The sequence below is a fragment of the Glycine soja genome, chromosome 7 (assembly GCF_004193775.1).
Source record: "Glycine soja cultivar W05 chromosome 7, ASM419377v2, whole genome shotgun sequence".
In the NCBI taxonomy this organism is placed as follows: domain Eukaryota; kingdom Viridiplantae; phylum Streptophyta; class Magnoliopsida; order Fabales; family Fabaceae; genus Glycine; species Glycine soja.
In genome coordinates, this window is record NC_041008.1 from 13,995,482 (window position 1) to 14,019,966 (window position 24,485).

At 37.1% G+C, this 24,485-nt stretch overlaps 1 protein-coding gene and 1 pseudogene across 1 annotated transcript; both read left to right on the forward strand.

Annotated features, from left to right (window-relative positions):
- Positions 1-509: 509 nt before the first annotated feature.
- On the forward strand, positions 510-12,661 carry LOC114420389. The gene is made up of 2 exons (XM_028386299.1): positions 510-2,754; positions 12,297-12,661. Exons 1-2 carry the CDS (start codon positions 510-512, stop codon positions 12,659-12,661), a joined length of 2,610 nt encoding a protein of 869 aa, XP_028242100.1.
- Positions 12,662-17,842: 5,181 nt separating this feature from the next.
- Positions 17,843-19,616, forward strand: LOC114420390 (annotated as a pseudogene).
- The last annotated feature ends 4,869 nt before the right edge of the window (positions 19,617-24,485 follow it).

Sequence of the window (24,485 nt, forward strand, 5' to 3'; positions counted from 1 at the left end):
GAAAGAATCAAAACAACAACTTAAACAATACAACGGCAGCCACAACTTAAGCTATTAAGGCATCAATGGGACTGATACGGGTACAGGGTATGAAGAAGAAGATGCTGAGGAAGAAGAAGATCAGAGTTCAGCTCAAGAGAAGAAAAAAGGGGTGCAAGGAGAAGAAAAGCCCAAAAGAAGGATTGTTAAGCCCAGCTACTTAAAGGATTACGTTTAAAGAAAAGAATACATCTACATAGCAGCCTCATACACTCAGCCTCATGCTTAATAGGAAAATTGTTAAGAGATACATAACCAATTCTGTTACTTCCATATTCTAGAATGATTCCTACTTATCCAGCTCAGCACAATTCTGTTATGAAACCACCTATATAATACCATGTAATAATGATTATGAGGCAATGAGAATATTCAAGTTTTCCTTACCTTCTTACTTTCTTCTTTGAGGAGGATTCTGGACCTCGAATTCCAGAGCCAACACTGGTGCTTTCATTGTTCTTCCCGCTCCCATGGCCGAATCCAGCAACGATCGTGTCGAGGCTGCCTTAGCCCGACTAACTTCACGCATAGAGGACCTTCTGCAACACGTTACCCCCTCTGCTTCCCCTTCCTTTCCACCTCGTAGCCCGATACCTGCACATTCACATAGAATGAAGTTAGATGTACCGAGATTTGATGGTACGGATCCTCTTGGGTGGATTTTTAAAATCACCCAGTTCTTTGAGTACCACGGTACCCCGGATCACGACCGCATCACCATTGCAGCATTTTACATGGAGGGAAGAGCCCTTGCTTGGTTCCAGTGGATGTCAAGCAACGGACAATTCACCTCCTGGCCTGTATTTCTACAGGCACTGCAAAATCGTTTTGCCCCAAGTCAGTATGAGGACCCCTCAGGGTCTTTGTTCAAGCTTACACAGAGGACAACGGTGACGGAATACTTATCTGAATTTGAGGAATTGGCCAATAGGGTGGTTGGACTCCCGGCTCCATTCCTGCTCAGCTGCTTCGTATTTGGACTCGTGCCGGAGATTCGCCGCGAGGTGATGGTGAACCAACCCCTCATCGTGGCCCAGGCGGCAGGGCTAGCCCGTCTCCACGAGGAGAAGCTCCGCGACTTCCGTTTTGACTTCCGCCAAATCCCACGACCCCGCGCGCCGCCGCCGCCGCCATTGGCTCCAACGCAGCCTCCGCCGCTCACACCCTTTGCTTCTCCCCGCTTCTCACCCCTTCCTCCTCTCTTGCCCTCACCTCCGCGTCCGTTCCCGTCACCACCACCCACGGTCCGCCGGCTGACCCCAGAGGAGCTAGCCTCCCGCCTCGAGCGCGGCCTCTGCTTCTCCTGCGACGAGAAGTTCCACAAGGGGCATAGGTGCACCCCTAGGGTTCACCTGCTGATAGCAGATGAGGACGACCCTCTCGAGCACGTGGGTTCAAATATAGACCCAGCTGACCCAGGCGACCCGACTCCAGGCCCAATTGAGTTACCCGAAACCCCAGCCCACATCAGCCTCAACTCCCTCGCGGGCCACCTTGCCCCAGAGACTCTGCGGCTCGTCGGTCACATCTCCAGCCACCCCATCCTGGTCCTGATTGACAGTGGGAGTACCCACAATTTCATTCAGGACCAGCTCGTGGCCCAATTGGGGCTACCCTGTCGGCCCACCACTCCATTGAAGGTCCTCGTTGGCAATGGCCAGCATTTGCAGTGCCACACGACTTGTGATTCCACCACCATCGACCTTCAGCAACATTCCTTCGCCGTCGACCTCTATGTCCTTCCGATTGCCGGCGCCAACGTCATCCTTGGCGTGCAATGGTTACAATCTCTAGGCCCTATTTTAACTGATTATACTAAGCTCAGTATGCAGTTTTTCCATGATGGCAGGATAGTCGAGCTCCAAGGTGATCCTGTGGCTCAACGAGACTTGCTCTCCTCCCCTCAATTCCGACGTGTCTGCCGCAATCAACCCAACAGCATTTGCTTCCACATTACGGTGCTCCCTGAGGATTCCGAACTCGCGTTGACCATCCCCGTTGACCCGCAAGTCCAGCACCTTCTCCATCAATTTTCCGTTCTCTTTCAGGACCCGACAACGCTCCCACCGGCACGAGATACTGATCACCAAATTCACTTGCGTCCAGATGCCACCCCCGTCAATGTTCGACCATACAAATATCCTTATTATCAAAAGCGCGAGATTGAGACTCAGGTTGAGGCAATGCTCCAACGCGGCATCATTCAGCCCAGCAAGAGTCCTTTCTCTTCGTCGGTGCTGTTGGTGAAGAAATCCGACAATACCTGGAGGTTCTGCGTGGACTACCGTGCATTGAACGCCTTAACAATCAAGGATCATTTCCCAATCCCCACCATTGATGAGCTCTTGGATGAGCTCGGCGGCGCGAGTTGCTTCTCAAAACTGGATTTGCTGCAAGGGTATCACCAGATACACATGCAATCGGAGGACATTCCCAAAACAACTTTCCGGACGCACCACGGGCACTTTGAATTTAAGGTTATGCCCTTTGGCCTCTGCAATGCGCCCTCTTCGTTTCAGGCGACAATGAACACTCTCTTCAGGCCTTACCTTCAACGCTTTATCATCGTCTTCTTCGACGATATTCTCATCTACAGCGTCTCCCTCAGCGACCACTTGCGTCACCTCCAAACAACCTTTCAGGTGTTATATGACAATCACTTCGTTCTGAAGCTCTCCAAGTGTCTTTTCGCTCAACCTCAGGTGGAGTATTTGGGTCACCTCGTCTCGCACCGCGGCGTTTAACCAGTGGCTTCAAAGATTGCAGCCATTGCGCAGTGGCCCATTCCACGCTCCGTTCGTGCTCTACGCAGTTTCTTGGGACTTGCCGGTTTTTATCGCCGATTCATCTGTGGGTACGCCACCATTGCGCCTGTTAGACAAGTGGCCTCAGATATCTTAAGAAGGGGGGGGGTTGAATTAAGATATCCGAAACTTTTTCCCCTAATTAAAAATCTATCTTACTTTTTACTTAAGTTATGAATTCCCTTAATGACAATCTTCTTAAATATTAATTCAAATGAAGCAACTTGAATATGAATATAAAGCAATAATAAATAAAGGAGATTAAGGGAAGAGAAAATGCAAACTCAGTTTTATACTGGTTCGGCCACACCCTTGTGCCTACGTCCAGTCCCCAAGCAACCCGCTTGAGAGTTCCACTAACTTGTAAATTCCTTTTACAAGTTCTAAACACACAAGGACAACCCTTCCTTTGTGTTTAGAGATTCTTTACAACAAGAGACTCACAGTCTCTTAATCCCTTAGAGAATGAGAAGAAGAAGAGGAACAAATCTCTCTTGAAAGAGATGGATTTTACAGACTGAGCACTCAATTAATTCCTTAATGAATTGCAATTGAATTGGCCAAGGAATTCTTTAAGAGGATAAAATGAAATTGCTTTTTGAGAGGATAAACACTTTGTAGTTCTGAAAAATCTCTAAGCAATTTCGTGTTTAAGTCACATATATATAGACCATTGGTGGTCATGAGTAAAGCCTTTGAAAAGTTGTGACTCTTGAAATTATTTTTCTGAAATTCCTGTCTGGTAATCGATTACAGCAATTGTGTAATCGATTACAGCTTTTAAAATTTGAATTAAAACGTTTACTAACTGCTGGTAATCGATTACCACAATTGTGTAATCGATTACAGCTTTTAAAATTTGAATTAAAACGTTTACTAACTGCTGGTAATCGATTACCACAATTGTGTAATCGATTACAGCTTTTAAAATTTCGAATTCAAATTTTTATAGCTGTTATAAAACGTATTTGGCCACTGGTAATCGATTACATCCTCTGGTAATCGATTACCAGAGAGTAAAAGCTTTGAAAAACACTTTTTATTTTAAATCACTTGGCCAAACCTTTGCTAATTCAATTAGGAATTCCCTTCCTAATATTCTAGTGATCATCTTGATGTTGTGACTTGTAATCTTGAAGTATTGTCTTGAATTTTAATCTTGAAAAGCCCATTTGCATCAATTGCAACACATCATCATGATCATCATCAAAACATCAAAGCCAATTGCATCTACAATCTCCCCCTTTTTGATGATGACAATACAATACCTGAAATCAAGATTCAAGCAAGCAACAAACAATTGTATATAGATAAAGTGTGCATCCGTTTTCTCCCCCTATATTTCGGAATACATGATCACTTGATTTCTAAGTTTGTTAAGCTTTTTCTTAAGCTTTTGCTACAACCTTTTTCTCCCCCTTTGGAAACATCAAAAAGCCAAAGAACTCGGAAATCAACACAGTTATAACAATGGAGTAGCAAGATATAAGTATCAGAGTATTAAATCCAATAAGCCAAACTCATAATCAAGAAAATAATCAAACCAGAATTCAAATAACATAAAATGTCAACAACCACAAAATATCCAAGACTGAAACACAAGAAAAATAAGCAAAGTACTTAGCATAATAATGTAAATTCTAAGAAACTAAAAGCCAAAATACACGGCTTATAAAAGATAAATAAGCAGAATCTAAAATCTAAGAAGACGGAGGAGGTGGTGGAAGATCAAAACTCTGACGAATGTATCCGACATCCTCTTCAAGCTGTGTAAGACGAATGTCCATACCGGCAAAGCGTGAATCTAACGAGTCAAAGCGGTCACCAACATACGAACGAAGACCCCGTAATTCGGAGAGGACTTCATTCATGAGTGCGGAATCTTCACGTTGAGGGGGAGGTGAAGGAGTACGTTCATCTTGAGGAGGGAGTGCATCCTTCTTCAGCCATTGTCCATTCCGATCTTTACGATACCCAAAGGAGGTCACTGCTCCAGCACCAATTGCAAAGGAACGCTTGACTTGAACAAAGGGTTCATCATCAAGCGGAATTTGAAAATGACGCAAAAACAGAGTAATCAAATGTGGATAAGGAAGAGGTGCATTGGCCCGTAATGCCTTATGCATTCGGTACCGAACCAAATGGGCCCAGTCGATCTGACGACCGGTTAGAAAAGCCCACATAAGAATCAAATCCTCCTCAGAGGCTTGTGCTAAATTTGAAGACCGAGGAAGCAAAATCCTAACAATGATATAATGCATGATGCGATTATCAAAAGTTAATGACCCGGCCAACAATCTACCGGTCATGTCAGCTTGATCATTGCAGACCATGCGACGAGCATCATGACTCGAATAATCGAATTTCCAGTCATCAACAATGGTGCCCTCAAAAGGTGCACCTTGACTGGGTAAATGAGTCAAAGAAAAGAAAAGTGACTGATCAATGACCATAGAAGTACCATGCACCTCAGACATAATAATACCATCCTGAATTTTTAAATTGCAGTAGAAGACCTTTACAAGTTCAGGATAATATGACAATTTAAATGACATGAAATCAACAAGACCAGAATTTTGAAACACTTGATAGCAATCAAACGTTTCATCATTAAAGAACTCTACGTCTAGATACTTAGGGTCTAAGATTATTCTAGAAGAAAACTGAGAAAGGTACCGTAGACGTTGATCATCGGATGAAAACAATGTTGATGATCTTGGAGATGACAAAGAAGGAGGAATAGGTGCTGTGGGTGCTCCGGATGGGCCGTGACGGCGATGGGCAGCAGCGGTAGCGGTGGAGGATGATCCCTTTCTCTTCTTTGATGGCTCTGCCATTTGATGAAGTTTTTCTGGATTTTGATCGGTGGAAGTGAAAGAGGAGTGAAAAAGAGGAAGATTGGGCTTTACGGGACGTGATTTGGTGAAGAATTGAGTGAGAATCGAAGGTTTGAAGTTCTAGGTATGGAGGAAAACGTGGAGGAAGCTTTGGCTGCGCATGAGCTCAGATTTCGTGAGTATTTATAGAAGATGACGCATTGTAATCGATTACAGGTATTGGTAATCGATTACAGGCCCAATAAGCCTTCTGGTAATCGATTACAGGATGTTGTAATCGATTACAGGCTGCCTGTTCATGTGTAATCGATTACACTGGATGGTAATCGATTACCAGAGCCTATCCTAGGCTAGTTTCTAAGAGAATATCTATATTTATGCTCAAATACATCCTATATGTCTAATTTTCACTACTAATACACTAAATTCAATCATTCAATTACTATATACACAAGAAATCATAAATTCTATCATAAAAACAAGAATTCAAACAAGATCAACCAAAATAATCTACAATCAAAAGGTAAAAAATAAATCAACCAATCAATCAACCAATCAATCAACCAATCAATTCCTATTTTTCTAAATCTCTTACATCTAAGAGACCTAATTCTCTTCTAATAGAGAAAAACACTTCCTTGGGGAGAGGTTTAGTGAAAATATCAGCAAGTTGATTCTTAGTATCAACAAATTCTAATACACAATCTCCCTTTAAGACATGATCTCTAAGAAAGTGGTGTCTAATCTCTATGTGTTTAGTTCTTGAATGTTGAACTGGGTTTTTGGATAGATTTATGGCACTAGTATTATCACACTTAATAGGTATGCGATCAAGAATGATGCCATAGTCAGATAATTGTTGCTTCATCCATAAAATTTGTGCACAACAACTACCGGCAGAGATATACTCCGCTTCAGCAGTAGATAAAGCAACACTGTTTTGTTTCTTACTATGCCATGAGACAAGAGCCGATCCAATAAATTGACAAGTTCCACTTGTACTTTTTCTATCAGTTTTAGATCCGGCAAAATCAGAATCAGAATATCCTATTAAGTTACATGTTGAATTCTTAGGATACCATAATCCTAAATTGATTGTTCCTAATAGATATCTCATGATTCTCTTTACTGCACTTAGATGTGATTGTTTGGGGTTGGATTGAAACCTAGCACACATGCATACACTAAACATAATATCAGGTCTACTAGCAGATAAATAAAGAAGAGATCCGATCATACCTCGATATTGTTTTATGTCTATAGACTGACCAGATTCATCTTTATCTAAGTAACAATTAGTGCTCATCGGTGTAGACATGTGTTTTGCACTATCCATCCCAAATCTTTTGATCAATTCCTTGCAGTATTTGGATTGATTGATGAATATACCTTCTTGAGTTTGCTTGATTTGTAATCCCAGAAAGTACTTTAGTTCTCCCATCATTGACATTTCAAATTCACTTTGCATATCAAGGGAAAACTCCTTGCACAATGAATCATTAGTGGATCCAAAAATTATATCATCAACATATATTTGAACCAACAAAATATCATTATGCCTTCTCTTTATGAATAATGTGGTATCCACTTTACCTCTGGAGAATTCTTTTTCAAGAAGAAAATTACTTAATCGTTCATACCATGCCCTAGGGGCTTGTTTCAAACCATAAAGAGCCTTTTGTAATTTATAAACATGGTTTGGTTTTTCAGAAATTTCAAAACCAGGGGGTTGTTCAACATATACCTCTTCTTGAATTAAGCCATTTAGAAAGGCACTCTTAACATCCATTTGATAAAGTTTAAAGTTCATTATGGATGCATATGCCAAAAGCATTCTAATGGCTTCTAATCTTGCAACAGGAGCATATGTTTCTTCATAGTCTATCCCCTCTTCTTGATTATACCCTTTTGCGACTAACCTGGCTTTATTTCTAATAATTATACCATGTTCATCTAATTTATTTCTAAAAACCCATTTTGTTCCAATAACAGGATAATTTTCAGGTTTTTCTACTAATTTCCATACATTGTTTCTTTCAAATTGGTTTAGTTCTTCTTGCATGGCAATGATCCAATTATCATCTACTATGGCTTCTTTTATATTTTTAGGTTCAATCATAGATACAAAAGCCATATTATTGCATAAATCTTTAAGAGAATGTCTAGTTGTTACCCCTTTTGAGATATCACCAATAATATTGTCGAGGGGATGATCTCTTGAAGTTTTCCATTCTCTTGGGAGTACATCATTGGATTTGCCTTCTTCTGGAGGATCTTCATTGTTTCCTTTGTCATTTCCTTTGGAATCTTGTTCATGAATGTTCATATGTTCTAAAGAATCTGCAATGTCATCTAGCATATTCTTTGTTGACAATATAGCATTAGATTCATCAAAGGTAACATGAATGGATTCCTCTATATTCATAGTTCTCTTATTATATATTCTATATGCTTTGCTTTGTAAAGAATATCCAAGAAAAATGCCTTCATCAGATTTTGCATCGAATTTTCCTAGATTATCTTTACCATTATTAAGTACAAAGCACTTGCACCCAAAAACATGTAGATGAGAAATATTAGGTTTTCTACCGTTAAATAACTCATATGGGGTTTTCTTTAAAATAGGTCTTATCAAGGCTCTATTCATGATGTAACATGCAGTATTGACAGCTTCAGCCCAAAAATACTTTGGAAGAGAAGTATCATTTAATAAAGTTCTTGCAATTTCTTCCAATGACCTATTTTTCCTCTCAACAACTCCATTTTGTTGAGGAGTTCTTGGTGCAGAAAAATTATGTTCAATACCATGTTCATCACAAAATAATTCAAAATCTTTATTTTCAAATTCACCCCCATGATCACTTCTAATGGATGCAATCTTGAGATTTTTCTTGTTTTGTATGACTTTAGCAAGTTTCCTAAATGCATGGAATGAATCACTTTTATGTGTAATAAATAATGTCCAAGTATATCTAGAGAAATCATCAACTATAACTAAAGCATAGTAATTTCCTCCAAAACTCATGGTTCTAGATGGACCAAATAGATCCATATGCAATAACTGTAATGGTCGAGTGGTTGAAACAACATTTTTAGATTTGAATGAGACTCTTGTTTGTTTGCCCTTTTGACATGCATCGCATAATTTATCTTTTTCAAATTTCAATTTAGGCAAACCAACTACTAAATCCTTTGAAATTAATTTATTTAAGTGATCCATGTTTATGTGAGCAATTCTTTTATGCCATAACCATGGATCATCATCTTTACTTAGAAAGCAATGATTGTTTTCTTGTTTTATGCTTAAGTCTATCATGTAAACATTATTGACTCTATGTCCTACATGCTTTATATCAATGTCATGCTTATGTTCTATAAGACATTTCTGAGAATCAAATGATACTAGATAGCCTTTGTCACATAGTTGACTAACGCTAAGCAGGCTATGCTTAAGACCTTCAACAAGTAGAACATTTTCAATGGAGTTTGAAGAATTTGTACCTATTTTACCCACTCCAAGAATTCTACCTTTGTTGTTGTCACCATATGTTACATGCCCGCTTTTCTTTGGAGATATGTGTGTAAAATTTGATGCATCTCCAGTCATATGTTTTGAGCATCCGCTATCTATGTACCACTTCTTTCTCAAAGATACCTGCATAATCAAGTTTTTGACTTAGGTACCCAAATTTTATTGGGTCCTTGCATGTTAGTATTAACTGAGGATCCTTTTGGGACCCATATCATTTTGATATTACTGTAATTTTTCTTGAAGTAGCAAGTTGATATGCCATGTCCTCTTCTTCCACAGTAAAAACAAGTGATAGAATTAGAATTACATTTTTGTGTGGAAGTGGAAAAGTTTTTATGAACCTTTTGTAGTTTTTCAGATTTATACCCTAGTCCATTTTTATTAGACACATATCTTTGTTTACTTAATATAACATCTAAATTATTTCTACTATATGAAAATTTCGCAAGTGAATTTTTTAACTCTTTAATTTCTTTTACATATTTATCACAACAACTACAAGAATCTGTTATTTTCTTGTCATTTATAGTGGAGATATTAACTTTTTCATTTGTTTTAGAGATTGAAACTTCATTTCTAAGAAGATCTAATTCTTTGTTTAATTTTGAAATTTCATTTTCTAAATTTGAAATTGTTTTCTTTGATGATGAAACTAATTTTGCAAGTTTAATTGATTCTTTATGCAAATCAGCAAATGCATCTTGCAATTCATCAAAAGAAATAGATAAGTTGTTTGAAGATGTTACCTCTTCATCACTTTCGTAACTTTTTGCCATAAGGCAAAGATTTATCTCTTCATTTTCAGAATCATCAGAGGATTCCAAATCATTTTCATCCCATGTGATGTATGCTTTCTTTAGTTTCTTCTCACTATGATTTTTCTTTTCAGATTTTTCCATCTTTTTCTTGAAGATGGGACAATCAACCCTCAGATGTCCAGGTTGATTGCATTCAAAGCATTTTAGAGTAGAGGATGAATTTTCTGTCCTTCTCTTTGATTTAAAATTTGGTCGCCTCTGATTTCCTCTTACTTTAAGAAATTTGTTGAACCTTTTTACAAAGAAACTTAGATCATCATCATCATCAGCATCATTATCCTGATCACTTTCTTCTTGAATTGAGGATGATGCTTTAAGAGCAATTCCTTTCTTTTTCTTGTCATTTTCTTCATTTTGGTGCAATCTCAATAGTTCCATCTCGTGTTCCTGCAACTTACCAAATAAAGTGGCAAGAGACATGTTAGACAAATCTCTTGATTCAGAAATAGCCGTTACTTTGGGTTGCCATTCTCTACTTAAACATCTTAGCACCTTGTTTATAAGATCTTCATTTTGAAATTCTTTGCCTAAGGCTGCTAGATGATTTACTATATGTGTAAATCTCTTTTGCATACTCTGAATATTTTCATTTGTATTCATTCTAAATAATTCATACTCATGAGTTAGTGCATTTATCCTAGATCTTTTAACATCTGTAGTTCCTTCATGTGTTAATCGAAGAGTGTCCCACATTTCCTTAGCACTCTTGCAATTTGAAACTCTGAAATATTCATCCATTCCTAGGGCAGATGTTATTATGTTTTTGGCTTTTAGGTTGTATTGTACTCGTTTTCTATCCTCTTCAGACCATCTATCTCTAGGTTTTTCTATGGTTATGCTTTCACTTGATGAACTACCATCTATTGAAACTCTTTCTACTGTGGTGGGTATATAAGGCCCTATTTCAATGGCTTCCCAGATATTTAGATCTATTGCCTCGATAAAAATTTGCATTCGGGTTTTCCAGTAGTGGTAACCCTCTCCATTAAAGATTGGAGGTCTATTGATAGAATTCCCTTCTGGAAATAAGGAATTTGCTGAGGCCATCTTTTTCTTGAAGCTTCTAAACTTTGTACAAGAATGAAGCTCTGATACCACTTGTTAGACAAGTGGCCTCAGATATCTTAAGAAGGGGGGGGTTGAATTAAGATATCCGAAACTTTTTCCCCTAATTAAAAATCTATCTTACTTTTTACTTAAGTTATGAATTCCCTTAATGACAATCTTCTTAAATATTAATTCAAATGAAGCAACTTGAATATGAATATAAAGCAATAATAAATAAAGGAGATTAAGGGAAGAGAAAATGCAAACTCAGTTTTATACTGGTTCGGCCACACCCTTGTGCCTACGTCCAGTCCCCAAGCAACCCGCTTGAGAGTTCCACTAACTTGTAAATTCCTTTTACAAGTTCTAAACACACAAGGACAACCCTTCCTTTGTGTTTAGAGATTCTTTACAACAAGAGACTCACAGTCTCTTAATCCCTTAGAGAATGAGAAGAAGAAGAGGAACAAATCTCTCTTGAAAGAGATGGATTTTACAGACTGAGCACTCAATTAATTCCTTAATGAATTGCAATTGAATTGGCCAAGGAATTCTTTAAGAGGATAAAATGAAATTGCTTTTTGAGAGGATAAACACTTTGTAGTTCTGAAAAATCTCTAAGCAATTTCGTGTTTAAGTCACATATATATAGACCATTGGTGGTCATGAGTAAAGCCTTTGAAAAGTTGTGACTCTTGAAATTATTTTTCTGAAATTCCTGTCTGGTAATCGATTACAGCAATTGTGTAATCGATTACAGCTTTTAAAATTTGAATTAAAACGTTTACTAACTGCTGGTAATCGATTACCACAATTGTGTAATCGATTACAGCTTTTAAAATTTGAATTAAAACGTTTACTAACTGCTGGTAATCGATTACCACAATTGTGTAATCGATTACAGCTTTTAAAATTTCGAATTCAAATTTTTATAGCTGTTATAAAACGTATTTGGCCACTGGTAATCGATTACATCCTCTGGTAATCGATTACCAGAGAGTAAAAGCTTTGAAAAACACTTTTTATTTTAAATCACTTGGCCAAACCTTTGCTAATTCAATTAGGAATTCCCTTCCTAATATTCTAGTGATCATCTTGATGTTGTGACTTGTAATCTTGAAGTATTGTCTTGAATTTTAATCTTGAAAAGCCCATTTGCATCAATTGCAACACATCATCATGATCATCATCAAAACATCAAAGCCAATTGCATCTACAGCGCCCCCCTTGGTCAAGGCCACCACCGTCGAGCCCCTTCACTGGACTCCATCCACACAAACCACCTTTGACACCTTGAAGGCAGCCTTAACATCTGCACCGGTCCTCGCCCTTCCCGACTTTCGACTACCCTTCACAGTTGAGACTGATGCATCTGCAATTGGAATGGACGCCGTATTATCACAACAGGGCCACCCAATTGCATTTTTTAGCAAACCTTTCAGTCAGAAAATGCTCCGAGCTTCCACCTATGTCAGGGAATTGTGCGCCATTACCACCGCCGTCAGGAAGTGGCGGCAGTACCTTCTCGGGCACAGCTTCACTATCCTAACTGATCACCAAAGCCTGAAAGAACTCATGACCTAGGTCGTGCAAACTCCAGAACAGCATACCTATCTCGCGCGCTTAATGGGCTACGATTATCATATCCAGTATCGCTCAGGGAGCCATAATCAGGCAGCAGATGCCTTATCTAGGTTACCGGAAGGAGCTTCTCAAGCCTTTCTCATTCTCTCCGTCCCTTGTCTCACTTTTTTAGATGAGCTCCATGACCAGTCACGCACGAATTCGACCTTTCAGCAAAAGATGCTTGATGTTCAGAATCATCCCGACCACCACCCTGAGTTCTCCATTGCTGACAAACTGCTGTTGTATAAAGGCCGTATCTGGTTGCCTTCCGATATACCCATCATCACCACCCTGCTGACAGAGTATCATGCCACCCCCACCGGTGGCCACGCCGGCGTCGCCAAGACCGTGGCTCGTCTCATGACCAATTTTTATTGGCCCGGCCTTCAAGATGACGTCTCTCGCTTTGTTGCTCAATGCGTTGATTGCCAAGTCACCAAGTACGAAACTAAGAAGCTTGCAGGGCTTCTCTGTCCTCTTCCAGTACCCAGTCAACCCTGGTATGACTTATCTTTAGACTTCATTACCAGCTTACCGGCATATCGTGGCAACACCGTGATCCTTGTTGTCGTGGACCGCTTTTCTAAAGGTATTCATCTAGGAATGTTGCCTCAGAGCCACTCAGCCCTCACGGTGGCCAGATTATTCTTGGAAATAGTGGTGAAAATCCACGGCATGCCCAGAAGCCTGGTTTCTGATCGTGATCCCCTCTTCGTCAGTTAACTTTGGCAGGAGCTATTCAAGGCCAGTGGAACTCAGCTCCGGATGAGTTCAGCCTATCATCCCCAAAGTGATGGGCATACCGAAGTCATGAACAGGGTCGTGGAGCAATATTTGTGCGCGTTCGTCCACCGACGACCCAAGAATTGGGGCAGGTTACTTCCATGGGTGGAGTGGTCCTAAACACCTCCTGGATGGCGAACACTGGCACTACCCCATATGAAATCACTTTTGGTCGTCGGCCATTCAACTTTCCGGAATATCTTGCAGGTTCCTCGAAGGTCGATGCTGTAGATGACCTCTTAATTGAAAGGGATAAGACATTCCAATTAATTCATAAGAAGCTGTTGAAGGCCCAGAGCAAGATGAAGCTTTACGCGGACAAGCATCGCAGGGATGTTCAATTTGTTCCTGGGGACTGGGTTCTGGTTCGTCTTCGCCCTTACCGACAGTCCTCCGCCAAAGGGGATCCCTCGACCAATGTGAAATTGGCTCGCCGCTATTATGGCCCATTTCAGGTCACGGCTAAGATAGGACCAGTAGCATATCGTGTGAACTTTCCGGCAGGTGTACGCATTCACCCGGTGTTTCACTGCTCCAACCTCAAACCTTTTCGGGGCGAGCCCGGATCCACTCCTGCAATTCCTTTACCACCCAATTTCCATGAGAATCAGCCGCTTATATTTCCCCTTGCCATTCTGGGATCTCGTCGCGCAACAGCTGAGCCTCACAACCCTTGGCAGGTTTTGGTACAATGGCAGGGGCTCTCACCGGAGGAGACCTCGTGGGAGGATTGGGACCAGCTCCGTCAGGACTATCACCTTGAGGACAAGGTGATCCTGCAAGGACCGGGGGATGATACAGGTATAGGGTATGAAGAAGAAGATGCTGAGGAAGAAGAAGATCAGAGTTCAGCTCAAGAGAAGAAAAAAGGGGTGCAAGGAGAAGAAAAGCCCAAAAGAAGGATTGTTAAGCCCAGCTACTTAAAGGATTACGTTTAAAGAAAAGAATACATCTACATAGCAGCCTCATACACTCAACCTCATGCTTAATAGGAAAATTGTTAAGAGATACATAACCAATTTTGTTACTTCCATATTCTAGAATGATTCCTACTTATCCAGCTCAACACAATTCTATTATGAAACCACCTATATAATACCATGTAATAATGATTATGAGGCAATGAGAATATTCAAGTTTTCCTTACCTTCTTACTTTCTTCTTTGAGGAGGATTCTGGACCTCGAATTCCAGAGCCAACAGGGACACAATATTTGTTTTACTATATCTGATTATAGTAAGTCAAACTTATTTGTCAACATATATGTCACGCAAACAAAAACAATGTTCAGATCCTGTAAAGCAAATAAACTCTAATTCTAAACTTCACTCCTAGTCAGAATATATATATTTGAAAAACATGATTTAAAAATCGCTTGGTGCTGTTCAAACATAATTTAATAGCATCTCCATAATTACCATTCAACATTCGAACTTTATAATTTACCCTTCTAAGTTCTTCTTTTTCACTATGATTTATTAAGTACCAACTAACTGTGCGCAGATCCTGCTTCTATGTCACCAATAACATAACACTCTTGTGACTGCATCATGCATGGTTTCTATCTTTAAAAATTATAATTAAACTTGACAAATATAAAATTTGTGATTGCATCATACTTCCTTTGTTCTTAATCTTAACATTCTTTCACAGTTTGACATAAATTACAAATTATGTAATTTATATAAATTTAGATTAAAATATTCCTATTTATTATTTTACATTTTCTTACATTATTTTCAGGTATTTTATTTATAACTTACTGTAAGGATTCAGATTTTTTTACATTTTATCCTTTTTCTAACACTAATGATTCCCTTAAATCCTTAGTGGTCCCCTTTTATTGAGACACATTCACCCTAGTCCTGCTCTGTACATCTTTCGTAAGTTTTCAACATTTTCTTCATTGTTTTCCTTCTTTTAGATACAAGACAAAATCTATTGACTCCATTATGTTTCTGTTTGCAATCTTCAGATTAACAGTGGGTCTAATTTGGTTGAGGGCACTGTTCAATCTACAGAATTTCATGGGAAAGAAAATGCTGGCATGGTGAATGGAAAAAAATCACTTATTTCATTCATGTCATGCATTGTTTCTGACCCTCAAAACGCTATAGAGACTTGGAAGTCACCGGGTGTTCATGTTTGTCATTGGTCAGTTGTAAGATGCAACAATGCAAGTGACATGATCATAGAGCTTCATCTCAGTGGAAGCTAACTAGGAGGCACTATTTCCCCTGCTATTGCTAACATCTCTTCCTTGCAAATTGTTCATCTTTCTGGAAACTGTCTGGTGGGTAACATTCGAAAGGAATTAGGCTATTTGGTACAGGTTGGACAACTCAGTTTGTCTGGGAATTTTCTTCAAGGGCACATTCCATCCGAGTTTGGTTCACTTCATAACTTGTACTACCTTGACTTGGGAAGTAATGATTTTGAAGGAGACATTCCCCCAAGTGTTTTCTGTAATGGGACTTGACTGAGTTATGTAGACCTATCTAACAATTCCTTAGGAGGACAAATCCCCTGCAACAAAGGGTGTATCCTTAAAGACCTCAGCTTCGTATTTCTTTCGTCTAACAAGCTAGTAGGCCAACTTCCTTTAGCTCTTGCAAACTCTACCAGCCTTAAATGGCTTCATTTGGAGTTCAATATGTTGAGTGGAGAGCTTCCTTCTAAGATTGTAAGTAATTGGCTACAACTACAATTCCTTTAGTTGTCATACAACAATTTTACTAGCCATGATGCTAATACCAACCTTAAAGCTTTGTTTGCCTCCTTGGTGAATTTATCTCACTTTCAACAACTCGACGGGAAATAATGATGGTGGGAAGCTGCCTCATAACATTGGTGATCTAATTCCCACCAGCCTCCAACAACCTGACCTAGAAAAAATTTCATATACGGGTCTATACCTTCACAAATTGCCAACCTTCTCAACCTGACTTTGTTAAACTTGTCCAGTAACCTAATAAATGGATGAATCCCTCCCAGCCTCAGCAACATGAATAGGCTACAATTAATTTATTTGTCAAATAACTCACTGCATGGTGAGATTTCAAAGAGCTTTAGAAGGGAATTTCAGATCCTGAAAAAGATAAGGCACAGAAATTTAATAAGGATCATGACAATTTGTTGTAGGTCAGAATTTAATGCCCTTGTTTTTCCCTTGATGCCAAATGGTAGCCTTGACAAACATCTATATTCAAGACAAAGATTGAATGTGGTTCAATTGGTAAGAATCTGCAGTGATGTAGCTGAGGGAATGTCCTATCTGCACCATTACTCTCCATTCAAAGTAGTGCATTGTGATCTTAAGCCAAGCAATATACTCCTTGATGAACATATCACACCTTTGGTTACTGATTTTCGAATTTCAAGCCTTGTACTAAGTGATGAGAATACATCCACCACTGACTGAGCATCTTTCAGTTCAACACATGGTTTGTTATGTGGCTCAGATGGTTACATAGCTCCGGCTATGTACTTGATGAACTTTAAAAAAACTTCGTACCCCATTGCCCAGAGGCTCTTCGTTATGCGAAGGTATGGGGGAGGGATGTTGTACGCAGCCTTACCCTTGCATATGCAAAGAGGCTGTTTCCGGATTCGAACCCATGACCAACAAGTCACCAAGGCACAACTTTACCGCTGCACCAGGGCTCGCCTTCATGTACTTGATGAACTTTGATCAAATATTTTTTGTATACTATGGTCATGACTATTATGTGATGATATTTTTCAGAAATTTTGGCCTATGAACCACTTTCTATAATAACTTTTAACTGGTAAACTCCAAGCCGAATAATTGATCTGACTACATAATGCAACTACCATGCTTAGTCAATACCTAAGAAATGTTATTGAACACAACATCAATAGCTGTTAGGACACTGATTTTATGTTGAATTAGAATTTACTTGGGAACAGAAGAATAAATGTTATTGATTTTGTTTATTTGTAGAAACAGGTGACTGCTAAGTACTTTTATTGATTTTCAGCACTACCAACTTCATATAATTGTTTTCAACTGATTACTGTACATATCATCATACCACATTTTCATTATTAATAATAAACTTACCTTAAGGGGTCAGAAAATAACCTAGCATGTTAGGGAGACATTATCTTAGTTCAACTTTGGCAACACAACTTGTGGCTAAGTCAAATATTGTTTTTTTGGACTCAACAAATCGGTCACTGCTGTAACCAAATACATCGTTTATTCTGGAAGTAACAGAAGAGAACCGTTCATGACGACATAAATAATTTGAAACTTCAAAGAAAGTTTCAACATGAAACGGCTTTAATAAGCTATTGTACGGAAAAGGGCCATGCCAAAACATTGAAGGGATAATGAAGCCAGCGATTCAAACATTGGTGAGAAAAGGAGGTGTAAAGAGGATCACTGGTTTCATATATGAAGAAACTAGAGGATCACTAGAAAAATCTGATTCATGATGCAGTGACTTAGACTGAACTCACCAAGAGGATGACAGTGACTGCAGTGAAAGTGGTTTATGCCCTCAACAGCCAAGAAAAAAACCCTCTATGGCTTTCAATTTTAAAAGTAAGAAAGGAACATTTGATTGAAATCTCACCTAGAATTAAGAGGAGATAAACTCCTTGTGGGTGCCAATTTTGCTTCAGCTGGAATTGGAATCCTTAATGACACTGGAGTTCAGTTTATAAGTTCATTACACGCTAGTTATTTATCATGTTATGTTCAAAACCTTAAGCATCACAATATATAAACTTAACCTCAAATGAATTCTACCTAAAATCATATAAGCAATTGTTAAATTTGAAGCTGGTTAGTTAAAAGGATTGTCGTGGAATAAAAAATGATTGTGTAACTTTTGCAGGTAAACGTAATCAGAATGTATAGACAGCTAGAATATTTGAAGGAGTGTCAAAACCGAGTGAGTGCTATACTTGGAGCTTCAGAGGCTAAGAATAAGCTGACAAGCAGTAGTGCTCATCACTGTAGGAGGCAATGATTTTGTAAACAACTACTCCTTAGTGCCCAATTCAGCAAGGTCCCAACAGTACCCACTACGTGCATGTGTCAAGTATCTCATCTCTGAGTACCAAAACCTTTTGCAGGTAACACCCTTTTGATTAATGAAAAGGATTAACAGTTAATGTCCTCTAATCTCTAATATGATACGTGTGTGTATATATATATATATATATATATATATATATATATATATATATATATATATATATATATATATATATATATATATGTTGCAGAGGCTATATGATTTGGGAGGACGCAGAGTTCTTGTGACAGGCACAGGACCCTTCTGTTGTGTTCCATCAGAATTGGCCTAACGTGGTAGAAATGGACAATGTGGTCCTGAACTACAACAAGTTGTAGCATTCTTCAACCCAAAACTCGAACAAATGTTACTTGAACTCAACAGGAAAATTGGAAATGACATTTTCATTGCTGCAAACACAGCAAAATCTCACAACGACTGAATTACTAACCCCCCAACATTTTCGTACTACACACTACTAATAACTAACTAATCTTCATGTCATGTAATAGACTGAGGTTGCAGTTGTGTTGCAACCATTGCCATTTGATGTGACCTAAATGTGGTTCATGCTGTTTGCAATAACAATGTGGTTGCTATGTTCGTAGGAACCATAATTATTTTGACCGTATGTCATCCATAATTTAAAATTGTTAAAGATTCTATGTTGATTAGTGATATGACCAAATTAAAATATATAAGTGGGGTATGCACCCAATTCCAAACTCTAAGATAAAACCTTGCTCTAAATTGTGAAGTCATAAAGAATCAAGTAGTAACATTTGTGTTATTGTTGTTTTTGTGTACGATTTGTTACATCACAAGTAGCTTGCTATGGGCAAGGACCTTACAATGGACTTGGGCTATGCACACCACTCTCCAACCTTTGCTCCAACAGACAGCAGTATGCATTTTGGGATGCATTCCATCCATCTGAAAAGGCCAATAGACTTATTCTAGACGAAATTATGTCAGGTTATAAAGGCTACATGAACCCAATGAACCTTAGCACCATCCTAGCTTTGGATGCAGTAACCACATGAAGATAAACGAACCCAGTAATCCTAGAACTTGTATTCACCTTCCATGCTAGTTCATGACATTTCTCTGTCTACATGTTTTAGTTTATTAATTGTAAGGAAAGTTATATGCTAAAGTTATAAATTCGAATACTATTAAATGCTTTGTTTAGAGGAGTCATGATTCACACCTTCAATAAATATTCCAAAAAGTTACTGGCCAATAATTTGACAATGAATCAATAAGGAAAAGGAATAGAATGAGCACCTAACACAAACACAACATACCAAAGAGGAGAACCACAAGCTATTGAATACCAACTTAGGTTGTTTCAAGGTCTAGCTCTTAAAAGGTACCAGCAAATTTCCCTTAGGAACTATACATCTAATCCAATTTTGTATATTCCTTTTTTTTCCCAACTGAAACCCTAGTTTAATGTTTTTAAATATTGATATTTTTATTACATATATGTTTCAAATAATCCAAACCTTAACAAGGCATCAAACAGATAAAATTAAGAAATAACCACTGACTCGTTTGCAGCCAAGTCAACAATGTAGCAGTTGTTATTCACAAAGAACTCATTGATGACCCTGTCTTCCCTACAACCACCATTACCAAACATCAGCACTAAAACAAGCTTATATCGTACCCGCGACATCTCTTCAACACTACACGAAGCTTAAATCGCCTAAAAAATGCTTAACCTAACTAAGTAAGTGACTAACCTGTAAGGATCGTGGAAAAGCCCTGCTCTTCACGAACTGTCACTCCTTGATTCAAAGAAACTTCGAGCCGGGAAGTAAGAAGAGTCATCCACGTCATTGGGTTGAATGGAAGAACAACGAAGAGGGGGTACGTTGCTTGAATGTCAAAGTGTTCAATCATAGAACAAGCAAGAGGGTCTAGGGTTCAAATTGTAAGAAAGACGAAGGCTAGGGCTTGAATGCGACAGGTGAGAGGTTTTGTTGCGTGCTTTTGTTTTTTTTTTTTTTCATTTATGACGGTTTTTTAATAAAATCCGTCATAAACTTTATTACATATAACATTCTAAGGTGGTTTTTAATAACCGTCTTAGAATGTGCATCGTAAAATGTAATTTTTTTTATAACAATTATAAAAATATCACCGTATCACTTTCTAAATCGATTTCCTATCTAATGGTCGTAGCATAGGTATCTTAAAAAATTATTTTTTTAGTAATGCCCCCTCCCACGTTCTCAACATCTCCTCTCCTCGTAATGGACTGCTTTCAATTGAGCACCTAATTATGGAGTATTTGATAATCGTTGGTCTACAGCCTGTTTAGATACGAGCTTCGTTCAACTAAACTCACATTTAATCAAGGACCTTTTTTTTAGTAGACTTAGGGTGGAACTAAGTCAACTAACCAATTTTGCCGTGCTTTTTGTTCCTAATAAAGAGTTATAATGATTTTATGACATTGTCAGCAAATGGTGGTGTCGATGTTCTACTGTCAAGGAAATTTCTTAAATCAATGTCCTTTTAACACAACATGAGGATTTGGTAAGAAAATCATTTTAAGAAAAGTTTAATACATTAGATATTCCATATTATATAGCTTTTTGTTTCTCTTGGTTGCTTACTGTATATGTTCATATTTTCTTTGGATTTCTTATATTTTACTACCAACTTTAGTATTATTTTAACATTTTAGTTATTAATCATCTTATCATTATTCTACTATTTTTAGAATAGATATGAATCTGTCAACTTTTCTCTATGACACAAGTTTTATGCCTATAAATAATTAATATAAAGAGCTTCAATTTTTTCCCTTTACTTGTGTGATTTGGTCTTTCTTTCTTTTTTCTTTTTTTTTTCTGACCACTTTTCCCCTTATATATAGTTTTAAATATTTATTTTAAGTATATTTTGAAATTATATTTTATATTTCTGCAATGCCCTAAAATAAAGTAACTATTAGTCAGAAAAAACAACTTATTATTTATTAATTAGCATTTAATTAATAAAAGAAAAGGAATGAAGACTTTCATAATTAGCCACCCGTGAACCTACGCTAGCTCACATTATTTCTACGTTTATACATTTTAAAATATATATATAACACTTACATTGGCCAAAACACACCTTCATATATCAAATTTAACCTCTTACCGGCTGACCCATAACATGTCTTTAATTTGTTGCGGAGAAACTTTGTTGAAATTCTGGCCACTTTGGACCCATGGTTTTAATAGAAAAAATATCTTCTGCCATTTTCTTGTTAATTACGTCATGGCTTTATAGTGATTTCCACCAACTGCTGAACCTGTCAGCCATCTTTCCTGAATTATCGATTTTGGGTGTCGGTTTTCACTATCTCACCGTAATTATTTTATGTAAAGCAATGCTATATTCACTTATTAATTCATTTTATGATAAATATTTATTTTAATCTTTTGAAAGTGTAAGGCAGTAATAAATTAGTTTTTAAAATAAAAATTTTAATTTTTTATCTCTAAATTTGTTAGAAGTATGATAGCTTAGTTCTCTAGATAATTTAATAATAAATTGGCCCATAAATTTTACAACTTAATATCAAATTGGTCTTTAAAGATTGCAACTTGATGACAATGGTCTCACAAATTTAACAACAAAATTAATTTTTCGTATTTTTTTACATTAAAAAATTTATTTAAATTTTTCATATTTCAAGAATGAATTTGTCACCATCTCACACTTTTAAGGACTAAAAAGATATACCCTTAATTTTTTTAATGAATTCTCTTATTTTTTTAAAAAAATATTAATAAAAATAATGTAATTAATATCTTAGGAATATAAAATGTATTTAGTAATTATATAAATAGAAAGATTGATAATTATTATTTTATTATACCAACAAGTCGTTGGTTCAAGTGAAACTAAGATCAATCTTCTTAAGTAAAGTATATGGTTCGGATCTTGTAGATGAAAAAAATTATAACTAAGAATGAAGACTCCACTAAAGGTGGTTAGCTAGTTTTTCCAACAAAGGTTTGTAATCACAAAGTATGTAAATATTTTACATCAATAGTATGTTAACAAAAAGAATTACTCTATGTGGTCCTTATTATATACTATTAGAAAATACACCTTCTACATCGGTTATTTAGGACTTTCTATATCAATTTTTAACCGATGTTGAAAGTAACGATGCTGAAAGTATAATCGTTAACATCGGTTTTCCAAAACCGATGTTAACGTAAAATTGACAACATCGGTTATCTAAATAACCAATGTTATATAATAAAAATTACACCAAAAAAAGTGTATGAATGTTGATAGTTGACATCGGTTTTTCCACAAAATCGATGTTAACTTATAGATTAACATCGATTTTGTATAAAAATCGATGTTAAGTTAGAAACGTTAACTTATACAAAACCGATGTTAAATGTTAAATGTTAAACGTTAACTTATACAAAACCGATGTTAAATGTTTATAGGTTAACATAAGTTTTTAAACAAAAACTTATGTTAATCTATAAATTAACATCGGTTTTTATACAAAATCGATGTTAACATTTTGAATATTAACATCGATTTTTTACGAAAACCGATGTTAAATGTTTATAGGTTAACATCAGTTTTTAAACAAAAATTGATGTTAATCTATAAATTAACATCATTTTTTTACGAAAACTGATGTTATGTTACGTAAACAACATTGGTTTTTTGAGGAACTGATGTTAAGTTGTATGTTAACATTGGTTTTTTTGAAAAATCGATGTTGTTTGTGTAACTTAACATCGGTTTTCTACGAAAATCGATGTTGTTTTTAGTTTTTTTTTAAATACACTTTATGTTTTTACAAAAATCCAAAATTTAACCTATAAAATTGAAATCAGACCACAGATCACAGCATATATCATTTGCATTCTGCTTTCAAACAGTTTTTAGCAGAAAGCTATATTTAACTATCAATTGATAACTATGAATAAATGATTTATTAATTAATAGAGAATATTCAATGTTCAAATGACATAGCAATTGGCGAAAATGTAAAACAAGGTAGTAAACTAATTAAGTAACCTAAAATGAAATAATTTCCTAACATCCTAAGTTCCTTAACATCCTAACTTTGAGATAAAATTGTGCCCACTGGATGCGAAGCACCTTCAATCTCTCTGGTTCTAATGGTCTAACATCGTTAAAATATTGCATGATCAAATAAAACATAAGTTAATAATGTAATATCAATGACAAGAAAATAAACTTTGTTTGAAATAAACAATTATAGTTTTCCAATTATTCTTGAAAGTTCCTAAGATTATCGTGGACATCCAGTGCATGACGCAATAGCCGCACTCAGTGCTTCCTTTTGGTCTATTACACTAAATACATAATGAAATTTGAATATTAATTAAACGTTAACTTCAATTAGTGTACACACACATAAGCAGCATATATAAGTAGATTTTTTTTATTTAAATCACGTACCTTAACAACAATCCACCTAGCACCAGCCTTGGATTCAGGCTGTGGAGTATCATCAAGTCCTTTCAAAGCACTGTTGAATGCGAGGAACATTAAAATATTGATGTTGTTCAGTTATGCTAATGCAAATGTATTGAAGACAACACTGACCTGTTAATTATTCCTTTAAGGTAGTTGGTTGGCCTGTTATGCAAGGAACAAAACTAGACAACAAGGTTTTCCTTAGGCAGAATGACGACCATTTGCCAGTGCCCGCTGCAGTGGAGACGAATATGGGTTATTATAGTATTATACATTATTTAAATTTAGTTGTTTTGTTTAACTTACCCATTCAGGTAGGCTCCAAGGTAGACATCGCGTTTTGAACTCTGCATCCAACTCTTGATGTAACTTTCTGATTCAAACTACGATTGCCCAGATCTCTTAATGGACTGTGGCTCGAGGAATCCATACACATCGGAATTCCCCGCTCGCATACTTGTCTCAGT